The following is a 22,652-nucleotide window of genomic DNA, read 5'->3' as shown; positions in this document are numbered from 1 at the left end:
ACACGACAGCCTTACTGGACTAAATTGATCTACGCTTCAGACCCAGGAAGAGGCTCAAGACGTGAGACTAAAGGTTTCAATCAGACATTCAGGCTATTAAAAAAAAAAAAAAAACCTTGTCATCCATTACACAGGATTATTCTCATCAGTGTCATTTATTTTTGCTAAATTCAATAGGTTCCAAACTCTGTGGCCTTTTATTTGAACAAGGTTTTTTTTGTTTGTTTGTTTTTTTCCATATTTTTCACCTCAGAGCTTTTTATGTTGAAAATCCTGTAAAGATTTATAGGCCTACATCATGAAGTCTGACAGGCTTTATGATAAATGCCATGAAACCATGATTTTGTTACAAGTGATTTATTTTTCTACTTTTTTGAAGGTTTTTATGCACTTAAGAGTACCAATGAAGCAAGTACCAATACGACTTTGGGGCTTTAGTCTCCTCCTCCTCGGTCCTGTTTGAATTTCTTACGTTTTGCGATGCAAAGTGCTTTCACTGTATTCCTTGCATCTTATCGTATGAGGCGTCGCTAATGATGAATGTGGTGATCGTTATAAAAAAAAAAGAGACGTCGTCAAAGCCAACGTTGAGTGACTTCTCCCACCATTTGTATTGTTGTCTTTAACAAAACAAAAACCTCTTGATAGCAGAATGTTTCCATTTCGGGGCTTTTTTTTTTTTTTTTATAAAAGAGACAACAGCACTTACACTGTGGTCAGATGTACTGGTTGGAATATCGTTATTAAATGTAGATAATCGGTTTGGATCTAGATAATCGGTTTGGATTTCATGACGGGCTGTTCCAACTAAAGGTGTCATGATCATTTCTTTGAATGCTCTGCCCTTCAAGTAATTCCTTTTATTCATTAACCTCTCCACGGCGCTGATTTCCGATTTCGCAGATTTGCAAGGTCTTGTTCCCAGTGAAATAAACAGAAAGCATGTATCTGGTTTTATTAAGTCGATGTGCAAATTCTCATGAGATGCACAGCCACAGGGGTCCAATTATCAATGTTCCGTATTTTTCTATTGTATAAAAAATGTATTTTCTCTCATCTATAAATTTGTTAAAATATGTATATGTGTGAAAAGATGGAAATAATATAGAAAAAATATATTAATGACCCAATCACAGTTACCTAATCTTTCAGTGTTGTGTCCAGGAGAGCGTAGGCTACGACTGTCCTATAGCTTCTTAGGTCGGATTTGCACTGGAATGGAATGAATGGCGCTCTCTGGATGATGTGTTGTTTCACAGACAAACAAACATATATTGTGTTAAAATGTACGTCTCCTTCCTTTGCAAATCCTGCCCAATGAGCGTAGGGAGGTGAAGCGCACACAGCTCCACTGAAGGAACATTCTTTTAAATGTGCAATTGTACGTTGCAATCCATTTTCCAATATGTTAGGGGGAAATATTGACAAAGCAAAAAAATACTCAGTCAGAGTCTCAATGTGCCACATCGTTCTGATCGGGGGGAAAAATGGATGGTAAAATGAATAAAGTTTGCAAACTGGAGAAAAAAACTAAGTTGTTCCTTCATTTTTGGAAACCGTTGTTCCTTCACAACATCTCGGCATTTGGATGACACTTAAAGGTGCAATGTGTAGAATTTATGGAACAGGAGAAATGGAATATAATATTCATAAGTATGTTTTATTAAGTGTATAATCCCATGAAAATAAGAATCGTTGTGTTGGCGTTACCTTAGAATGAGCCGTTTATATGTACATAGGTAGTGGGCACGCTTCCACGAAGGGCCGTCATGTTGCACTGACATGGGGAGGGATGTTCAGTTGGTTGCAATCTGCAACCTCACCACTAGATGCCACTGAATTCTACCCACTGCACCTTTAAGCCACTATGTAAAACAGATTCATGGAGAGAAAAAAAATCTGTTTGTTCTGCACAAGGAATAGGAAAAGGCTCCATATATCTAGAATTGAAACTCTTAAGTCGAACTCAAAGAAATGTCTCAGGGGTCATCACATCCAATCACAACATCCTCCTTTAATAATCAATAGCAATCAATAGTCAGTAGCAGTAGTAGGTAGCTTCAGAACCATCACCATGTGAAAGGCAGAATGCAGTTAAGAGTCACAGTGACAAAAATAAAACCAAAAATAAAATGCAATCCTTAAAAACCAAACCAAGACCAGTGCAGGAGGGGGGTGGAGACGGGGCATGCTGTCATGGAAGCCAGTCGCTCTGCTGCTGGTTTTGCTTGGAGCGCTGCAGGGTGTCGAGCAGCAGCTCCAGGGTGTTGAGCACAGGCTGCGTCCCCCTGCTCTCCACGCCACTGTGCCTCTTCCCAAAGCGCCCGATGGGTCGCACCCCGCGGCCCACGTACCAGAACGGGTCGATCTCTGGACCTGCACGCATACAAATACACGCAGTTATATGACTTTTCTGGACATTTTAGGCCATTTTGGACCCATTTGGACATACATTCAAGATTGGTGGATCGTGTAGTATTATAGGTATATAGGAAACCACATAACTACGATCACAGTTCATTCCCCAATCCCTGCAGATGCATAGATGACAACTTAATAGGAAGAAAAATAAAGATATTTTTCAATTGTGCACATCGAATTTTTTCTTTCTAATTCTTTCAAATGTTGAAACCCGTCATTTCAACATTTGAGGTGTTCATTTTTACGTAAAAGTCCAAAAGAGGAGACAGTAATTGGAAAAATAGTTTGGGGGGGGGTGATAAAAATTCTCGTGTGACTGTGATGATGACTTAATTTTAACACAATATTCAAAATGTAAAATAAAATTTTGTGATATATCTTTTTTTATTGCTGAATTACATTCTTAAGGCAGAAACAAGGTACTGAGCATATCCAACATGTGTCAAAAATATAAGGTAATATATCTTAAAATGCATTTGAATATGTGGTAGGGCTCCACATATATTTTGCACACGTGTATATATTATAAAATATTATAAAATATATATTAAAAAATATAATAACTTAATGTGTATATATACCTGGTTGATACATTTCCCAGATTTTTGGGGGGAAATTACTTGAGAATTATAATTCTGTATATGGAATTTCCATACACGATCTAATATATTGTCATTTCCTAATATGGAAAGTGTTTTTCCGTTGTGGGAAGGGACAGAAAAAGGGAGCTGACTTACTTCTGTTGTCGACATTGTGGATAATGTGGAAGTCGTGTTGGACTGCGGTGCTGTGAGCCACAGTCATGGTGGAAGTGATGAGGACGGACAGGGTGATAGCTGCAGGCAGCCAGAGGGGGGTCCACACCCACGGTCCCACTGTCCCTCCCCTGGGAGACATCCTGGCAAGGCACTGCACGGACTAGGAGCTATGGTAAAGCTTTATTATTATTATAATTATTATTATTATTATTATTATTATTATTATTATTATTATTATTATTATTATTATTATTATTATTATTATCATCACTATTTTATTATCACTATTATTGTTTATTTTATTTTATTTTTAATTATTATTATTATTATTATTATTATGATTATTATTATTATTATTATTATCATCGTTACTATTTAATTATCACTTGTATTATTATTATCACTATTTTATTTTCACTGTTATTATCATCATTATTATCGCTATTATCATTAGTATATCATTATAATTATTATTATTGTTATAATTATATTTGTATTATTATTCAAAGTAGTAGTATTTTTTATAATAGAGGGGTTCGATATACGGTAGGTTCACAACAATTTGTTAGTTTCTCGTTTATTTCACACATGATCTAATCAGAAGACAGAAAGGATGCTTCACTAATTTAAACTAAATATTCAAGATTCAAGATAGCATTCAAGATTCAAGATTCAAGAGGTTAATTATAAAGAATGGAGGTGTATTCTATAAATTATTCTTTATAACTGCATTCTGCCTTCCACATGGTGATGGTTCTATTAGGGTTTTATACTACTATATCTAAGCATATTTTTATATGTAGATATAATAATAATAATAATAATAATAATAATAATAATAATAATAATAATAATAATAATAATATAGCACATTATACACAACATGCAACTCAAAGTGATTTACAAGAATAAAAAGCAGTAAAATAGTAATAATAAAAAAGCAAACAAGCGAAATCCATTTTATAAAAATAATTAAATATTATACTCAGTTTTCAGTTTCGGTCATAGAGAGACATTGAGGGATCACAATTGGTCCGAAGTACAATATTTTCAATCATTATTTTTCTTGAATTACAGTCCTTAAGTTATTGGTCTTGAAGTTGTCCAATCAATTCTCAAATAATTCGCAAATATTCGCAAAACCATACTCACAATGGTAATATAAGGTCATTTTGTAACCAAGCCTTTAATGCATGAGAGCCTTAACACATTTTTAGTTTTGAACCTAGAAGTATCGTGTAGTGATGAATATATAAAGTATTTATCATCACACAATACAGTGATAATGACTTCCTCTCCTCCCTCGATGTGATCCCTTGTAAAGCTCGCTTGGTTACTTTTGTAAAAATAAAAAAACAAAATAAGATTGTCAAACTCAAGCCACAGTAGTAGTAAACACACAAACAAAGAGACCCTCACCTGCGGGAACTTTGGTCGCTTGCTGAGGTTAGTCGGTGGAGGTCTGGAGGTGTTACTGTCGAGCAGGTGTGTGGCCTTCCTTATATATTTAGAGGTGGCCTGATGATGAATCAAGCACGTCAGTCACACGCAGCAGAGCCAGACTCTGGGACGCACCACCCACCCCCTCCTCTTTTCCTTCCATCCCTCACGTCCTCGGAGAAGGGAAAAGGTGTGATTTGATGGAGATATCGTTTTTGGACATTTGCTGCCGTCCGGCACGCAGCAGGGCAGTCCATCAGGGGATCAGTGACAGCGCTTTGGGGAGCCCCCTTTTCAGACGGTGACCCGGGAGCTGTGGTGGGTGTTCTTTGATGAGGCCTGCATCAATCTCCCGGATCCTGTATCGATCCGGGTGATTAGCTGCAAACATAAGAGACAAATTTGGGATAAGTTGTTAGGATACAGGTTTTGTATGGACGATAATTGGGGTATTTTTTGGGAGTCGCTTTGCTCTGAATTCAGTTTGATTTCTTTACTAAATGTCTGTCACCATCTCAAGGCAAAAACGATTCATACCCAATCAATCACTACACAAATAGAATTGCAACTGAGGGCTTTATTGCTGCAGTTAATCTTATTTATGTGACCTAAGAAACGAGGATAATGTAAAACAAACAAAAGAACACAGAAGAACACAACGCCTCTTATTATTGTTCCAAAAAGTGTGTGTTTGTGTGTGTGTGTGTATGTGTGTATATGTGTGTATATATATATATATATATAGAGAGAGAGAGAGAGATAGAGAGATAGAGAGAGAGAGAGAGAGAGAGAGAGAGAGAGAGAGAGAGAGAGAATTGTGGATGACCTTCCGTTTGCAAAGTCAAATGAAGGCGTCATCAATTCCTGTGAATTTGTACAATCAATGTCACTCACTGTCACGCAGTTGTCAGAAATATGTGCTAAGGGGAGCAGAAGCACCCTCAGGTGACATGGATGCAGGTGGTGACAGGGTTAACAAGAGAGGTGCTGTTGTGTACAGAGGTGTAAAGTCGCTATATTTGTAGTATAGGGGAGTTAAGTCGACTGTTTTGACTGACAAAACAGTCCATGCATCAGCCGCTGGGGAACATTAACTGTTAGTTCTTTTGTAGGTTTGGGTATTAGCTGTGCTCTAATAATATAATGTACAGTACAATGCATCTGAAATATCAGTGTTTGATGGTCATTATAGTGTCCTAATGAGTTGTGATTGTGTGTGTGTGTGGGGGGGGGGTCTTTCTATCTATCTATCTATCTATCTATCTATCTATCTATCTATCTATGTCTGTCTGTCTATCTGTGGCTATCTATCTATCTATCTATATCTGTCTGTGGCTATCTATCTATGTCTATCTATCTATCTGTCTATCTGTGGCTATCTATCTATCTCTGTCTGTCTGTCTGTCTGTATGTCTATCCATCTGTCTCTCTATGTATCTAGCTATCTATCTATCTATGTCTGTCTGTGGCTATCTATCTATCTATCTATCTATCTATCTATCTATCATCTATCTATGTCTGTGGCCATCTATCGTTCTATCTTGCTATCTCTCTGTCTCTCTGTCTTTCTATCTATCTAGCTATCTATCCATCTGTCTGTGTATCTATCAATGTCTGTCTGTCTGACTGTCTGTCAGTCTGTCTATCCGTCTGTTGGTCTATCTATCTGTCTATCTATCTCTCTAGCTATCTATCTCTGTCTGTCTGCCTGTCTGTCTGTTTGTCTATCCGGATGTAGACAGTTGCTCTAATAGGATTCGTGAGGAAAAGAATCACAATGAATGGGATATTTTTTTTCCCAACAAATTATCATCAATGAAGTCATACCGTGACATTTAGTTTGAGTCATAAAGGAGATGTGTGTGTGTTTGTGTCTGTAATGCATGGCTACGGTCCTTAGACCCTGTTGCTTAGAGAGCCGTGATGAGCACGAGGGATGCTGTATCGATTGGGAAAACACCGCTCGTGGGATGATTAATAACCAGCCCTAACAAGCCCCGGCTGAATTATTCCTCAGATGTACCCTGACGTTTTTTTGTTAATGAGTTGCCTCATAAATCCTGGCCTCTAAAGAGCGCAGACTGAATTGATCCTCTATGGTTTACCCTCCGGTGCAGTTCAGTGCTCAATGGGCCGGGGGGCTTTCTGTGTAGGTGTGCTGTACGTGGGCATCCATTCAGCAAAACTTTAAAGGGAATTTGGATTGATTCTTTTCTCTTTTTGTGCCATGAGTATCACCAAATGCAAACATTCCGGTAATATAGTAAAACAGTATTTTTTCCCCTTGTGGAAGATCATTAACATCAGACTGAATTTTTTATATCTTGGAACAAAAAATATCTTCATACCTGCGTTGCATTTTTTTCAAATGATGCACCATTTCTTCCTGAAAATTTATAGCATTTATTATATCCACATATGTATTTAATTGGCTGTACATGTATTTAATTAATCTTATTCTTTAATTTACATTTTAAATACCTACGGTTGGCTCTGTAGCTGAACTGTTATCACTTTCTGTTTCAGTTTCATCCTTGGGTCGAATGGTAGATCCACCAATAAGTAATCTAACTATGTGAATATCTCTTTAAAAAAAAAAAAAAAAAAAGGATGATTCACATTATATAGGAGTTAAAATGTGCCGCGCCAACACTGTTCATCCTTTGAAGCAGGTAGACAGCATTGTGCTCCCATCTTTTTTGGCAAGACCCCCTTGGAAGACTAAGGACCCCTCCCACAAAAAGGATAATAATAATTATAATAATAATAACAATAATACTAATAAATCATAATCAAGTCATGGCAGTGAAATTATAACTCCAAACTCCAAACTCCAATATGTGTGTGTGTGTGTGTGTGTGTGTGTGTGTGTGTGTGTGTGTGTGTGTGTGTGTGTATATATATATATATCTGTATGTGTGTGTGTTCCTTTCAGAAAGTATATAATATGTATAAATATATATAATTTCGCTGTGCGGGGGCCCCCTGCAATTCCTTGGACAATCCCAGTTTTTGGAACCGTGACACTGGGGCTCGCTGTAAGTGCGCTCTGCCGCCCCCTCGTGGCCACGCCGTGCCACCGCAGGACCGTCGTGCATTGCGCCGCCCTGGAACTCGGCGAAGAGTTGACGTTCTGTACTTCACTTTCTTCCTGTTTACTCCGGGAACTCCGGCGTCACAACAATGTGATCGTCCAGCGCGGTTCGCCCGGAGAGACCCCCCCCCCCCCCAAAAAAAAAACAAAAAACACCGAGTGGGCCTCGTCTTCCTCCCGCGCCCGCGAGTCCATGACTCCGGCATGTCGTCGAGTTCGGGCGGGTGGACTCACCCCGCTGCCCCGGAGACGCCGGCCTCGCTCGCCGGCGGACCGGAGGCCCCGCGGTCTCTCCCCGGCCGGCACACGGTGCTGATGTCGGTCCGGGTGTCGGTGTGCCACTCCGGGATCCGGCCGCTGTGTCTCCCCGGGGCCGGGGACGAGTCCCTCCGCCTGCAGCTCGGCATGGACCCGGGGAAGTCCGGGGAATTCCGCCTCTCCCTGCAGGACTGCGCCGGCGCAGCCCGGAGTGTGGTAAGAGAACCGTACGAAGTTAGGAAGCTTCAAACCCACTAATAATCATCATCCTTCAAACCGAATAATAAGGTAATATTGACCTTACATTACAATGTATGACAACGAGGTGTCTTTTAACATTAGGAAATAATATTAGTGTTGTTATTGTTATGCAGACAACACGGGCGTGTAAATAACCATTGAAAATAAACACTAAATGAAAAAAAATAGTCAGCAAATTCTTAGCACTATATATATATATACACGTCTGAAAAGGAACGGGAAAAAGTAAAAACCCGTTTTCTCCTGGCCTAATTCTATATAACTCTCATTTAACTTCGCTCTCACCGTGAATTAAATTCGTCGTTTATTATTACTCAAAAATCAACAAAATGCAGGGCGCCAGTTGGGCACGGAAACACGCGTTGACACAAATAAATGATATACATCTATGTTTATTCATTTTCCGTTTACTTCACAGTTCACCCTTTTAATGTCCTTATCGCCGTCAGTCATCTCTTGTCATTTCCTCTTGTTCTCATTCTTTTTTTCTTTTTTTTTTCCCCCCTCCTCCTCCTCCTCCTCCTCCTCCCCGTCCGCAAGTCCGTCGCGGAGTTCGACCTGCGGGCGGTGAACTACGAGGTGAAGTCGCCCAAATGCCACGAGCTGAGCCTGGCCGCGCCGCCGCACGACAGGATCAGCTTCAACTTCCGCTGCGAGCAGGAGGCCAGGGAGTGGGCCACGGTGGTGGTGTCGTCGCTACGGGAAGCACGCAGGGGTGGGTCACTCGTTTCCGTGAGATCCACTCGTCCAAATAATTAGTGGTGTGTGTGTGTGTGTGTGTGTGTGTGTGTGTGTGTAGCTGTCTGTATCTGTGTCTGCATGTGTGTGTGTCTGTCTGTATCTATGTCTGTCTGTATCTGTCTGGGTGGGGGTGTGTGTGTGTGTGTGTGTGTGTGTGTGTCTGTCTGTCTGTATCTGTGTCTGGGTGTGTGTGTGTCTGTCTGTATCTGTGTGTGTGTGTCGATGTGTAGCTGTATGTGTCTCGGTGTGTAGCTGTGTGTGTCTCGGTGTGTAGCTGTGTCAGGGTGTGTCAGTGTGTAGCTCTGCCTGTGTGTCAGTCTGTATGTGTGTGTTTGTCGGTGTGTGTGTCTGTGTAGCTGTGTGTGTGTGTTTCTGTCTGTGTGTGTGTGTCTGTGTGTAACTGTGTCGGGGTGTGTCGGTGTGTCTGTGTCTGTCCGTATCTGTGTGTGTGTGTGTCTGTGTGTAGCTGTGTGTGTGTCGGTGTAGCTGTGTGTGTGTGTGTGTCTACGTGTCTGTCTGTGTGTGTGTGTGTGTGTGTGTGTCTGTGTGTCTGTGTGTGTCTGTGCGCGTGTGCACGTGCGTCATAAGACACGGCGGTGATGCCGATCAGGACACCATGTGCCTGACCAATGTCTCAGAATAACCCTGTGGCTCTTTCCTTCTGTCTAAAATGTGTCTGGTTACAGCCCCTTGTTGGCTTAGGGTGCATTATTTTGATCCGTTAGGTTTCATCACAAATGGCTTTTCCGCGGCCGAGGTCTAATCCCCCCCCCCCATCAGTTCAGTTTACGTTACCGTAAAAGCAGCCTCACAAACCCTGTCACTAAAATGTATCATCGCACATTATCATTCAGTCCGGCATTATTTCCCACACACTCTTTCCAGTATACGCCCTCCAAATTTGGGCTCTTTGATATAGATTAAGATTATTTCATTTTTATTATTGTTGTCTGTTAGATCAGGCGACCACTGACAATGGCCATTAGTAATTTATTAAAATGATGAATTACCTACTACGTGCTTCTGATACCTCGTGGACTTTTTTTCAGCATCCTGAACCCCCGGAAAGACGGATAAAATGCTCTTGAGTTGTGAACATCATTAACGGAGGCATTCTTTTTACTTGATTTTATTTTTTTAAATTGCGATCAAATCGAAGGTGAATGAGAGAGTTTTGAGTTTTTTCGATGTGCTCTTTTCTGATCCGCTCCTCTAGTTGCGGAGAGTCTGCCCGCTGCCGACGCGCAGCCTCACCTGGAGGATTTGGGATTATGCAACACAGCCACCCTGCAGCACACAGGTTCTTTGGGCTCTCAGATGATGTTTTCAAATGTTTTGATTTACCTTTTTTTTTTTTTTTTTTTTTTCCTGCTCGAGGCGTCTTAGGTTTGGTATGCCGAACAGTTTTTACATTCAGATAACCTCCCTATTTTAAAAGTTGTGAGCAAGCAGAACTGCCGCATATGCCAGTATGGTCTGTTCTCTATTGATAGAAATATAAATCTACAGCTTTAGGTCAAGTTAGTCATTTTGATGCCACTGTTCTCTGGTGGTCAGTAGAATAGTTTTGTTTTCAACTGTCCTACATAGAGTGTGTCTTTGGGACATCTTCCAATTCCACTAAGCGGGGCGGGGTTGTGACATCGTCCGTCATCCAATATGTGAAGCGCGAGAGGACGGCGCTGTAGATGCGAGCCGAGCGCCGGGCACCTGACCGTAAACGTGATGCGCGCGCACACACACACACACACACACACACGCCAGAGGAGACCCCCGCCCTGCGCTGCGCCGGGCACGTGACCTTCAACATCACATACACACACACACACACACACACGCACGCCAGAGGAGGAGACGCCCACATTTGGGGCTTATTTTTTATCGCAAAGTTGTCCTTCCAATTTGTCAAACTGTGCCATTTTGAACGGGCATGCAGGCCACAGGACTGAAGCACTGACATTTTGCTAAACTGTGACATTAAAATGTCTCACAAAGTCTAGTTCTAGTCTAACTATAAAGGCAGGAATCACTTTCTATGTGTGTATGTGTGTATGTGTGTATGTCCTTTGATTATCTTGATAACCGTTCATCTGATCTACTTTACACTTGCTGCGTGTATTGCTGGGGACCCAAGGGAGTGCAGTGTCGAATTTGGTGCAATTTGGACAAGCGTAATATTAATACACTTTCAATAAACAGTGAACGGTGAACAGCGAGGCGGCAGGGCGCTGGGGCCTCAGTGTCTTTGCTCGTTGTACAATCTTCACCAGCAGTTTCCTCTTCCATTGTAGAACACAAGGACTGAATCGCTGACATTTCGTTAAACTGTGCCACCGAAAGGTCAACACAAAGTCTTACATTTTGAACTGTCACGTCCTAGTTATAAACAAATTCAGCAGTTCGCCAAACTCCTCCCCGTCCCCAATTTCTCCAAATATCACACGCTCGGTTGTGTCATTTGTTCCCTTCAGGTTCATTTTGTCCTTCTATGGGGACAATTGCAATTTGCGTGGAGCAAAGATGGGAACGGCGTTCTGAGCTTTTTTGTCCGCCTGGTTCTGCTCTGCTTCCCTAAAAAACAATTCTCTTTTGTCCACCATGTTCCATCATGTTCGTCTGCCTGTCTCCCTGTCCACAGAGGACGTCTGTGCGGAGCTGACCCGGGCCATCGGAGCCGGCAACATGGAGGCCGCCGCCGCCTGCTCCACAGCTCTGGCCCGGCTGCGCGTTGCGCTGGAGATCCAGCCCGCCGTGCAGAACCCTGAACACACTGAAGTCAAGTGAGAGGGATATTTAAATTCACTGGCGTAATTTAGAAACCTACAGTAATACAAAGAAATATTCTTAATTTTTTTCCCTTTGATTAGATTAAATCAGATGCCACTTTATTGTCCTCATGGGCTAATTATAATTATCACCGCAGCAAAATAAGTGACTAATGTCATTGAAAACATAAAATACGTGTTATTAGAAATTATTCAGAGCCCTGAATACCCAATACTCTGAAGACTTTCCTTAAATAATTTCAGTTATTATTCAATATTATTTACATTAGATGGAACACGGGATTAAAACCTATAGCCATATTTTGTGCAAGGACAATATTTTGTTTCAAATTGCAAGGGTAGTTTGGTTTTGAGTCTTTTTGTCTTCAAAACCGCACTTCATGGCTCATACTGTATAACAAGTTGGAAACAAAGTTCTCCTCAAACGTTAGAATTCAGCAGCACACAGTTGGTATTTCACGGCGCCTTTATTTGATTTGCATTCTGGCAGAGTTTTGACCTCCAAAGCACACATGTTGAACCAAAAAAAAACACAATAATCTGGACTTGCTTTGTATCAAAAGGGTTTCTAAATTAATGAATTCATAAAAATGTAACCCTTTTTAGAGCATTGCACATCATAACACCTTAACCTTGAAAGCCCCTGCACAAATCATTTATTGGAAGTCAATGCTTTTGCATCCGCTTAGAAAGAGAATTCGCCTTTTCAATCCGGTTCTTCATTTAAAAAAACACGTCTGTGTTGCGAGTGTGACTCAAGCCGTTCTGAACTGTGCAGACAAGTGGATAAATGTTTTTTTTTTTGTTCGTTTTCTGTCACAAAGCTTGACTGTCGTCGTGGAGGACTCTACCTCTTCGTGTTGTTTCACCATGAAAGTCTTCCCCCACGCCACCACTGCAGCACTGAAACAGCAGGTGAGTCTTTTATTCATAAGCACATCAAAAATGAATGGCCACATCGCCCCCATTTGTCTCGGTTGTTTAAGTATTCTCTCTCGCTCTCTTGCTAACTCTCCATCTCTCCCTCCTTCCTCTAATGGAAGTTTCCAAAACGCTTTAAGACATGCACACGTTTATGGGGTATTTTGACGGCAAAAAAACATTCAAACGAATGATGACAACTTCCACTGTAAACACCAAACTGTAAAAAATGTCTACATTTTTAATTACAATTACAGATTCTTTTTACGGCTTTCCCACCCCTCCCACATGGGACTTTACCTCAGGCTAAATAATGGTGGAATAAAAAATGTAATTAAAACCTCAAGCACTCTGCACAGAAAAACATGTAAAAAAGTATTCACAAAATTACATGGACAGGGTATTTTTTTAAAACATCTGTCAAAATAAAGGTTAACAGATACCAAAAAAAACTCCAAACCCTCAAATGGACAATGAGAAACTGCCCAAAAACAAATAATAATAATAATTCATAATAAAATCCCCTCTGGGTTGACTGGTAGACGGGTAGAAAAAATGAAATCTCCTCCCCCCCCCCCCTCAGGTCTTCCTGGAGTACGGCTTCCACCCGCGGGTGCAGCGCTGGGTGATCGGCCAGTGCCTGTGTGCCGACCAGCGCTCGCTGGCGTCGTACGGCGTGCGGCGACACGGCGACACGGCGTTCCTGTACCTGCTGACGGCCCGGGACGCTCGCCTCACCCCCCAGCTCCTCCAGCAGGACCAGGAGAGCGCCCTGCTGCTCCGCCCACCAGCGCCTGCCGCCTCGCTCCCTGCGGCCGCCAATGGCGCCTTGTCTCAGAGCTGCAGGCCCTTCAGCACACTGCCCCTCAGGCTCGGCAGCCCCCCCGGTGAGAGAGGGCGACATCTAGTGGTGGACAGGGTGTCCTACATATTTAATGGGATGATGGCGATAAACTGTATATCAAAGGAATTCTGTATGGATATATATTTATACACACACACACACACACACCAAAATGGAAAAATATGAATAAATACTACAATCCACAAATCTGTACTAAGATTATTAAATAGCAAAAAAGAAACAAATATATTTCTCCATCCACAAATTAATAACGCGTTACTTGTGATGTGTAAACCATTTTTATATGAAAGTACACAAACACCTTTTAAACACACATTTAATGGTTGATTCGTGTGTGGTTTTGTTATAGAACACACTTATGATATGGGGCGGGGGGTGGAGGTGGAGTGGATGCATGGTGTGGATCCTGGAGTGGAGTGGACTCTTCTTACACATTACACAGTGGTCGTTTAATACAAATTTACAGATTGTGGTTTTTCTGTTTCCATTTGTATTTGTAGAATCCCTTCCATAGCCATACAGGTCACAGTATACTTTTAGTGTTTGAAAACATAGTTGGACATTATCTGCTCAGTGGAAATGTCAATTCCCTTTGAGCTGTTGACATTTTTGTTCTCCTGTCCCCAGCTCCGGGCCCGGGAGTTCCAGTCCCGGGGGCTCTGGGCCTGGGGGCTCCAGGTGGGGTGGACAGGGGAAGGGTTGAAAGGGTGGCTGAGATCAGAGATCTCATCCACCTGGCGATGCCCCAACTCGGGGAAGCACTGAGCCCCAACAGACCACCATCTTCCCAGGTAATGAATAGTGTTAAGCTCCACCTGCATCTGTTGTTGTGTGGGGTTTGATGCACAAACAACAACGTGTTACGAATGAGTACCAACACAGAACGCTGCAACACTAGAGACCCACCTGCCAAACTTCAACCTTTCCATAAGGTTTCTAAACCTTAAAATGTAGATATTCTGAGTGACCATTTTTCTTGTTCGTGATCTCTCGTGTGGCAAAAGCAGCTGATATTATTTGCGCAACAGCGCAAACATTCATGTTCTGAGCCAAAGCGATTCCATAATTGCCCAGAGTGCAGGTGTTCTATTTATTTATTACGACACAATTGCTGTGTTAATGAAGAAAAGGACAATTAAAAAAGCGGTTGTTCACGGTGTGGACACTGAGAAGCCAGGAAGTTGCATGCTGGGTACATTCCAGCAGAATGGACTACATGACCTCAGCCCCATTATATAACTACAGGGCTGCATGGATTTCTGTGTGCATTCTACTACACCCACAAAAGAAACATGAAGTGTGGCCTGTGCTGCTCCTAAACCAAGAGGTGGAAAGATCTAAGAGGGGGGAATGCGGAAAATGCCTGGAGGTTGAATTTAAAACAAATAACCCAGACGTTCCTGGGACGCTGTGAGGAGCACGATAGGAATTTAATCAAGAGAATAAGTTTGAATTAATGAATTAATTTAATATCAATCCTATTTTCATTTCCTCTGTTTCATAGCTAAACCTTTCATTGTTCATTGTGTGGGATCCTCCTGCGTGACACGTTTGTTCCACAATTCATATTTTCGTACTTAATATCATGAAGATTAGCGGTTTAATTTATTTCCCTTTCCAACTGAACACAATGCAAAACAAGAGGAACAGGACTTTATTTCACTGCTGCAGGTTGCACACCAATCCTGCCTGCGCTCAGCTTTCCAGATAAAGATCCTCACCTGCTTTTACCCTAAAAATGTTATATTCCTGTTGATTTACAGTCAGTTCAGCCACTAATGGCAATCATGTCAACATTGTTTAAATGATGTAATGTTATGAAATGTAGTTGGAATTTGCCTCTTGGAAATATCCTTCTCTTAGACACGCTCGTAGAATGTCCAGCAGTTGTTCGGTAAGGTGCGTTGTAAGATCGACGTCGTTAAAAACCTGTTCGTCTTTGACTCAGGGCTGGTCCTGTCCCTCCTGCACCTACATCAACAAGCCCACGCGGCCGGGATGCGAGATCTGCAGCTCGGGCCGTCCCGAGTCCTACGTGGTCCCGGGGGGCTACCGCCCAGACCCCCTGGAGCTCCGACGCATCCAGCAGGAGAAGGACGCCGTCCGCCAGTACCAGCAGGTAAGAGAATGCACGCACACGCACACACGCACACGCACACACGCACACACACACACACACACACAAGCATGTCCTCGCATACTGTATACACTGAGGTTAGACTCATTGGACCGTTGGAACAATAGAATTGGTTAATCATTTTTTTTGTGTCAGGAGTCTTACGGCTGATAAAGGTTCCTTTAGCAGGACCTCTCCCTCCTCCTCCCTGGCCTTACTGGGCACGAGTTATTGGAGTGGAGAAAGCGAAACCGAAACAGAGCAACTGTAACCCTGCTCTATAGTCATGGAAACGAGCTGGTAGGGCGGGTTTAGGCTCTCTGAGGTTGACTCTCTTCTCTTCTGTCTCTTTGTCTTTTGAAGGAGAAAGGGAGAAGAGAGGAGCTGAGGAGTGCTGGGGCTCAAAACAACTCACTCCTGTACAACCTGGACCAGGACTGCTGAACAAACGAACACACACACACACGCGTGCGCACGCACGTGCCAAGTCTATTTATTTAGTCGCCTCAGTCAATCAAAATTTGTAGAACCAAGTCACAGGCTGCACACGCCGGCTTGACGGCACTTATTGTTGAGATTAGAATTTCGAATGTGTCTATATATTGGAGATGTTAAACTACCGTTGGGCGGATTCCACTGGAATTAGCCACGGACGAGCTGATGTTCAAAGTTGTTTTAAGAGAGTACAGTAGAGAAATGGTATTAAAAGCATTTGGGCAAAATGTGCCAATTCAGCAATTCGGAGGCCGTACACGTCAGGGTCACAATCCCGCAGACGCCCTTGAGCAAGGCATTGGCTCTAGAGCTGAATTTGGTCCCTCATCGCCGTGTTGTGACTGCTCCTGAACAGTCAGGATGGGTCAAATGCAGAGGACAAATTTCCCCTCGGGGATCAACAAAGTTAGCCTGGCATCGCCAGACTAATTCGCAAATACGTATTAATCTGGAATCTCTCAGTTCATTTTAGATTTCCAAGGGGCGTTGCCAACGGGTGCAGACCAAAATATCTCTGGACGCAATTGCATAGACCTACAACCAATCAGAGCGTTGGATAGACCTACAACCACGAAATGTGTGACGTAGCACTGAGCGAGTATGTTGGTAAATTAAACTTTTACCAAATCCTTTCAGAAATACGGCGAACACATCTCTCTTATCAACAAAAGCTTTTTAGAGAAATTATACCGTCCAGTTCCTTTAGTGCTGTCGCTATATTCGGATTCAACAGACCGCTCCACATCGGCGGCGGCCATCTTGGTTGTTTACAAAAATGCCTCAGCGCTCTCCTCTCCCTCGTCGTCGTATCCAACCCGCCCCCCTATTAGATAAACGGTTGTGATTGGCCCGACCATGGCAAGGTCAAGTGGAAATCTGTTTGAATGGGAGGGTGGCCAGACGTACTCTGCAGAGCAAATGAAACATGAGCTGCAGATTGGTTTGGTTCCCAGGCCACAACGAAGTGATTCTTCTATGAAAGCAGGTTTTTATTACAGACTCTCTGACGTATTGTAATCCAGCTGGATGCATAAGAACGATGCATAGAATGTCAGTATGGAACAACAGGACAGAACTTCATCTCCAATGAATGTTTGATATGTTCATTTTGCACAGCATAATTGTATGTTTTTCAAAAATGTATCCAAATAAAATGTGATAGTGAAATTGACAATGTGATTGTTTCTGGGGATGTGTGTGTGTGTGTGTGTGTGTGTGGTTAATTTATAAAATTAATCGATTTATTTGTGATGTGCATGGCTCTGTATGATGTGAAAGGTATGGTATGTGATGCATGTAAGCAGGAGAATGTGTACGAGCGGAGGCGAATGTGTGTATTTCAGCATGCGTCAATCTCTTAGTAGCAGCAGGTTTTTTTCTAGCAAACGGAACAGAATTCACATGTGCGCAAGACATTTACAACCAAAATTGTAAATTATTTGCAATGAGAAACCTAAAATTCCATCTGATGATGGAAAAGAAAATCGTATTTGTAGTTCGAGGAGTTGCCTATTATAGAAACAAACGTATTTTATATTATTTGTATAACCTATTTATGGATGTGTATAGCTTTCCAAGTTTGGATTTTCTTGCACCAATGGACTTAATGTATGGACTAAATTTGATCCCATTTAATACCAATTATTTCAACAGCACCACTATAGTGACAGGGCGCAAAAACATTCGCTATTATTTCTCACCGTGTCTCTGACGTGATTCCTTACCTCTAACTCGTTTTATCCGCCATTCGCAACATGCCAAATGTACATGCGTGTGTTTAAATTATATTACTCCTTACCTGAATGTTTGGGAGTTACTACCCCAAATCTCACCTTTCCAACGATTCAGCTTCCGCGATAGAGCCGTAACCCGTCTCCGCCATCCAATCTCTCCCAGGCGAAGGAGGAGGAGCGCAGGGAGAACTTCGCCCGCCTGGTGATGCTGGACGGCCAACACCTGGTTCCCAACCCGGAGGCGGTGGACTGCAGGATCTGCTACCTGGACCTGCAGCCCGGGGAGGGAGTGCTGCTCAGGGAGTGTCTCCACTGCTTCTGCAGGTAGAGCGGCGCCGTCACCGCTCCGCAGCCCGGGTTGCTTAAAAACACATTTTTCTAAAGAAATACTTTTAGAAATGCTTTTTTTTTTTTAAGAAGTGTTGTCATGGTGTTAAACTTGACGAGGTGCATCCCCGAGGTGTGTTGTACACGTACGAACCCCTTTTAAACTGTCATATTTATTCCATCCATTCCATTCCATTTATTCCAAAAAAAATCTGTTGAAATTGTACACATGACAACATTGCAAAGAGTTGTTGAAAAAAAAAAAAAAAAAAATGCTTGACGCGGTGAATGAAGGTAAAACATGGACTAATTCCACGCCTGCAGAGAGTGCCTGCGCTCTGTGATCATGCTTTGCGAGGACCCGGAGGTGGCGTGTCCCTACAGAGACGACACGTACGCCTGCTCCTGCACGCTGCAAGAGAGGGAGATCCGAGCCGTGAGTCACAGCAAGACCACACTGATTGTAACGACTCGGAGCTGGGGGGGTTATGCGGACACCGCACACCGCCCGCCGCGGTGTGCGTTATCCAATTTGATCCACGCCGAGTGGGTGGTGGTTCGGCGCCGAGGTACGAATTTGGAGTCATGTACATTAAGGGTCAAGGCTCTTTCGCTCGTCTCTGTCGTCAGGTCACCAACCGTCCCATTGACATTTTGGGGTCTTTCTTCAAATGAATATCGTTATTGCTGAGATTGAACAGCTATTATATTCATTTTCATTGTACAATCGGAGTCAATAATGAGACCGTATCTGAGGTTGTTGGTTCATTATTTATTTCTGTCGTACGTTTCCTATTAGAGTACGTAATTAAATTCACTTGGCACACTTGCATTGTTTTACACATTTCGCTATCAAATCGACCACAAAAAAAACAACAACTTCATTTTATAGTGTTTTTTGGGTGAAAATCGACATATTTTTGTGGAGTAACCGATGAGGCACGCACCCATGTATTACAGTCCCATGCACGCAATGGCGCAAATGCAAGCGTTTTCAAATATGGTTACCACTAACATACCTATTATCCTATTTTCAAATGATAATTATTATTATTATTATTATTATTATTATTATTTTAATAGATGTTATTATTAATACCTCCCTCTGTCCTCCGTTCAGCTGGTGTCAGCGGAGGACTACGAGCGCTGGCTCCAGAGGGGTCTGCTGGTGGCCGAGTCCCGCTGCGAGGGCAGCTACCACTGCGCCACGCCCGACTGCCTGGGCTGGTGCGTGTACGAGGACACGGTCAACATCTTCCACTGCCCCGTGTGCCACAAGCACAACTGCCTGCTCTGCAAGGTACTGGAGAAACCACTTCCTACCTACCTACCTGGGACATTAAACACCACAATGCCTATAATGAACATTGGTGAGATAGGCTCATACCTCCCCAGTAGTTGGCAGTTTTATATGCTTTTTCAATTGGTTACTGTGAATATTCACTGCTACTACTTGTTTTTTTAAAAAGCTGGTAAGAAGCCGGTCCCTGATGCTTCTCATACACACACAGAGGTGTGAGCTGCTGAAAAGTACCACTTTTTACTGAACATGCTCTTATATGCTTGAATGCATTTTGGGTCATCCATCATATATTTTGTATATTGGTGTATCTTTAACTCTCTGTTTCTATTTTGTGCTTTTTGTACAGTATTTGTTTATTTCATTTGTATTTGTTTTAATTTTCCTTGGCTTTTTTTTTTTTTAATTCTATTTGATTATTGTTTGTATTATCCATTTTTTTTCGGACTGTTAACTTTTTTGGTTTTATTTTTTGTGCTAATGGTCGACAGTGTAACACACCAAACCTCACCGGAACAAATTCCTTGTGTACGTGAATTTTCAGGGCGAATAAAACTGATTGTTGTTCTGATTCTGATCCCAGGCGATCCACGAGGGAATGGACTGTAAGCAGTACCAGGACGACCTCGCTGCTCGCGCCATTAACGACTCTGCCGCCAGGAGTACGAGGGACCTGCTGAAGGTGAGATTTAGGCCAGTGATTCTCAAAATGAGGTCCGGGCGCTTAGCCAGGGGGTCCATGAAAAGTTTCTGGAAAAAAAAAAAATGAGTGCATCTTTCTCTCTCTCTCTCTCTCTCTCTCTCTCTCTCTCTCTCATACAGACTCTGGTGCAGTCGGGGGAGGCGATGCACTGTCCGCAGTGTGGCATTATTGTTCAGAAGAAGGAGGGATGCGATTGGCTGCGCTGCACTGTCTGTCACACTGAGATCTGCTGGGTGACCAGGGGGCCACGCTGGGGGCCGGGGGTGAGAAATCCAAACATGTCACTTTAGGGGGTTTGCAACCATTTCCAGCTTCATGCATTGAATGCGATACAATTCAAATATTACTCAACAAACAATACGGCATGGCAGCAGCACCAGTGGGTGAATAACATCCCCCCATAATAGAATATCATCTTGCATTCTCGTAGTATTGAAAGGACATGCTGACCATCTTCTCTTTTTTAATTTTCGGCGGCTGTTGAGGATAGGCAAAATTAAACATTCCTCGTCGGTAGCCATTTTTAAATACCCCAGCCAATGCTTCCGCCTGCCAAATTAGTGATTTTGGTGGATTAGCCGTTTACGACACAGACAGGGCCCTAAAAACGTGCGTATGGTACGTAAGCAAGAATTGGCGTATTGTGGCTTGCATAGACCCTGTGACAGCCCTAAAGGGACCGGTCCAAAATGCCCACACGTCCTAACGCAAATCACAAAGTAAAGTTGGTTTATTTCATTACACCCAGACTAAACTAGCCTTGTTTTTTTTTTTTTGTTATTTTGTTTATTTCTTTGCCGGTTTCATTTTCATTCTCTCTTGTCCATCCCAAGGGTCCCGGAGACACCAGCGGTGGGTGCCGCTGCAACATCAACAGCCAAAAATGCCATCCCAAGTGCCAGAACTGCCACTGAGGAAGCCCTTGGACGTGGGTGTTGGATTCGGAGCTCAACACGTGGGACGTGACAGAACGGTCACAGTGAAGTGCTTCCCGTCACCGGGTGTCGGGGTGTTTGAAATGCGTAATGTGCCTTTTAGTTGCAAAGCAGAATGCTCTGCAAGTCCAGCAATACAGAGGAGGTGTTTCTGTTCTGTCTTCACCAAAGATCATTAACCCGAAATGTCCTTCTCCTTTGAGTGCGTGAATCCTTATTCTGTTACAATGACGCAGTTGGTAAAATCGAATACGAACTGTTTTTGTTTTGCAGCTAGAAAATGTTGAAGTGTGTGTGTGTGTGTGTGTGTGTGTGTGTGTGTGTGTGTGTGTGTGTGTGTGTGTGTGTGTGTGTGTGTGTGTGTGTGTGTGCGCGCGTGCGCGTCTCTTTGTAAAGCCGAATCTCACATTCGTTCTGCGCCGAGCGGACGTTTCCCTGCTGAACATGTCGCCGTCTATTTATTGCGCCACGTTGCCGCCCTCAAAGACCAATATCTTCTTCACCCAGTGGAGGTGGTGGTGATGTGGTTGTACTCTTCCTGCTGACTGAAAAAAATGGATGTCGTGTGATGACACCATCAGCATAAGTCGATACCGACAGATGTGCTGTTATGACCGTGTCGCGTTTCAGATCCTTACACGTTTCCAGTCATTATAACCCTAAATTTGAGAGTGATCCTAGTTTTCACGTCGCTGTTTACCGTTTGTTCTCTTGGCTGCTGATGTTACCATTGTGCCTTGTTATTAAATGCAAAATGCCCTTTAAACTTGCAGAGCCCCCCTGTGTTGAATTTTGTGCCGTAATGTGTATTTTTAGGTTCCTGATATACGGGTGTGACTGTTTAATATCTAAATCTATGTAATCACATTTATGCACACACATAATGAAGAACACAACCTCATATAACCTCAGTCGCATATCCTTATTTTCAGCGCACAGTGCTAATTCTCACACAACCTTGGTCTCCTGCCACTGCTATCGTTTTTTTTTTTTCCCCTCCTCGCCTCGATGGATCATGGATCAGCCCCGAAGCAGGAACCTTTGCGCCTCTCAGAGTTTGCCTCATCTTGAACACGTACGAATCTGTGACGTCGAACTGACCATATATTATTTCTGACTCCCAATATAAACTCTTCGTCTCAGGGAGCTCCTCTCAAGCACATCTCCGATCCGACGGTTTGCACAAGTAAAAACCGACGTCTGTCTGCGTCTGTATTTAAAACCACTGCCTGACAAACTGCAGATTAAAGCCACCCTTTCATTTCTGTAACATGACATCTCTACTCGGAAAAAGTGGTGTAGTTTGTTTTTATCACAAATCAAAATGTATACCCTGCGTCCGTAAAATGCTTGATAACGGCTGTTAAAAATAGATTGCAGGAATGAATTAGGAAAACAAATGATCACAAAATTCTTTTTATTTGTTATATTCGGTTTTACAGTCTGGAAACAGCGCGTGGAAGATTTCAAAATGAAATCTCAGGCCAGATTTAACAAA

General features: G+C 42.7%; 2 protein-coding genes across 4 annotated transcripts; one reads left to right on the top strand and one right to left on the bottom strand.

The window, feature by feature from the left end:
• Positions 1–1,994: 1,994 nt before the first annotated feature.
• On the bottom strand, positions 1,995–8,782 carry prlh2 (prolactin releasing hormone 2). 2 transcript variants are annotated; one of them, XM_080020365.1, is made up of 5 exons: positions 8,656–8,782; positions 7,948–8,162; positions 4,599–5,000; positions 3,159–3,357; positions 1,995–2,376 (listed from the first exon to the last, which is right to left on the bottom strand). In XM_080020365.1, the coding sequence occupies exons 4-5, from the start codon at positions 3,316–3,318 to the stop codon at positions 2,195–2,197; spliced, it is 342 nt and encodes a 113-aa protein (XP_079876491.1). In that variant the 5' UTR covers positions 3,319–3,357; positions 4,599–5,000; positions 7,948–8,162; positions 8,656–8,782; the 3' UTR covers positions 1,995–2,194. The 2 variants fall into 2 exon arrangements, with proteins under 2 accessions (XP_079876491.1, XP_079876490.1); XM_080020364.1 differs by having other exon boundaries at positions 3,159–3,346.
• On the top strand, positions 7,741–21,924 carry shrprbck1r (sharpin and rbck1 related). Of its 2 annotated transcripts, XM_080020362.1 has the most exons (14): positions 7,741–8,187; positions 8,773–8,947; positions 10,190–10,273; positions 11,612–11,753; positions 12,584–12,674; positions 13,264–13,567; positions 14,173–14,336; positions 15,494–15,664; positions 18,053–18,213; positions 18,541–18,652; positions 19,337–19,516; positions 20,100–20,198; positions 20,339–20,482; positions 21,053–21,924. In XM_080020362.1, the coding sequence occupies exons 1-14, from the start codon at positions 7,918–7,920 to the stop codon at positions 21,131–21,133; spliced, it is 2,178 nt and encodes a 725-aa protein (XP_079876488.1). In that variant the 5' UTR covers positions 7,741–7,917; the 3' UTR covers positions 21,134–21,924. The 2 variants fall into 2 exon arrangements, with proteins under 2 accessions (XP_079876488.1, XP_079876489.1); XM_080020363.1 differs by lacking the exons at positions 18,541–18,652; positions 21,053–21,924 and having other exon boundaries at positions 20,339–20,477.
• The last annotated feature ends 728 nt before the right edge of the window (positions 21,925–22,652 follow it).

The sequence above is a fragment of the Zeus faber genome (genome assembly GCF_960531495.2).
Source record: "Zeus faber genome assembly, chromosome: 19".
In the NCBI taxonomy this organism is placed as follows: domain Eukaryota; kingdom Metazoa; phylum Chordata; class Actinopteri; order Zeiformes; family Zeidae; genus Zeus; species Zeus faber.
The sequence above is the reverse complement of the archived record's forward strand: the minus strand, read 5'-3'. Positions and strand labels throughout refer to the sequence as shown.

Excerpts from the sequence above, each read along its gene's own strand:
- prlh2 (XM_080020365.1), bottom strand. The coding sequence starts at position 3,318 with ATGTCTCCCAGGGGAGGGACAGTGGGACCGTGGGTGTGGACCCCCCTC. Across the intron at positions 2,377-3,158 it reads CCACAATGTCGACAACAGAA|GTCCAGAGATCGACCCGTTC; the intron begins GTAAGTCAGCTC and ends GTATGCGTGCAG.
- shrprbck1r (XM_080020362.1), top strand. The coding sequence starts at position 7,918 with ATGTCGTCGAGTTCGGGCGGGTGGACTCACCCCGCTGCCCCGGAGACG. Across the intron at positions 10,274-11,611 it reads AGCCACCCTGCAGCACACAG|AGGACGTCTGTGCGGAGCTG; the intron begins GTTCTTTGGGCT and ends CCCTGTCCACAG. Across the intron at positions 11,754-12,583 it reads CCTGAACACACTGAAGTCAA|CTTGACTGTCGTCGTGGAGG; the intron begins GTGAGAGGGATA and ends TCTGTCACAAAG.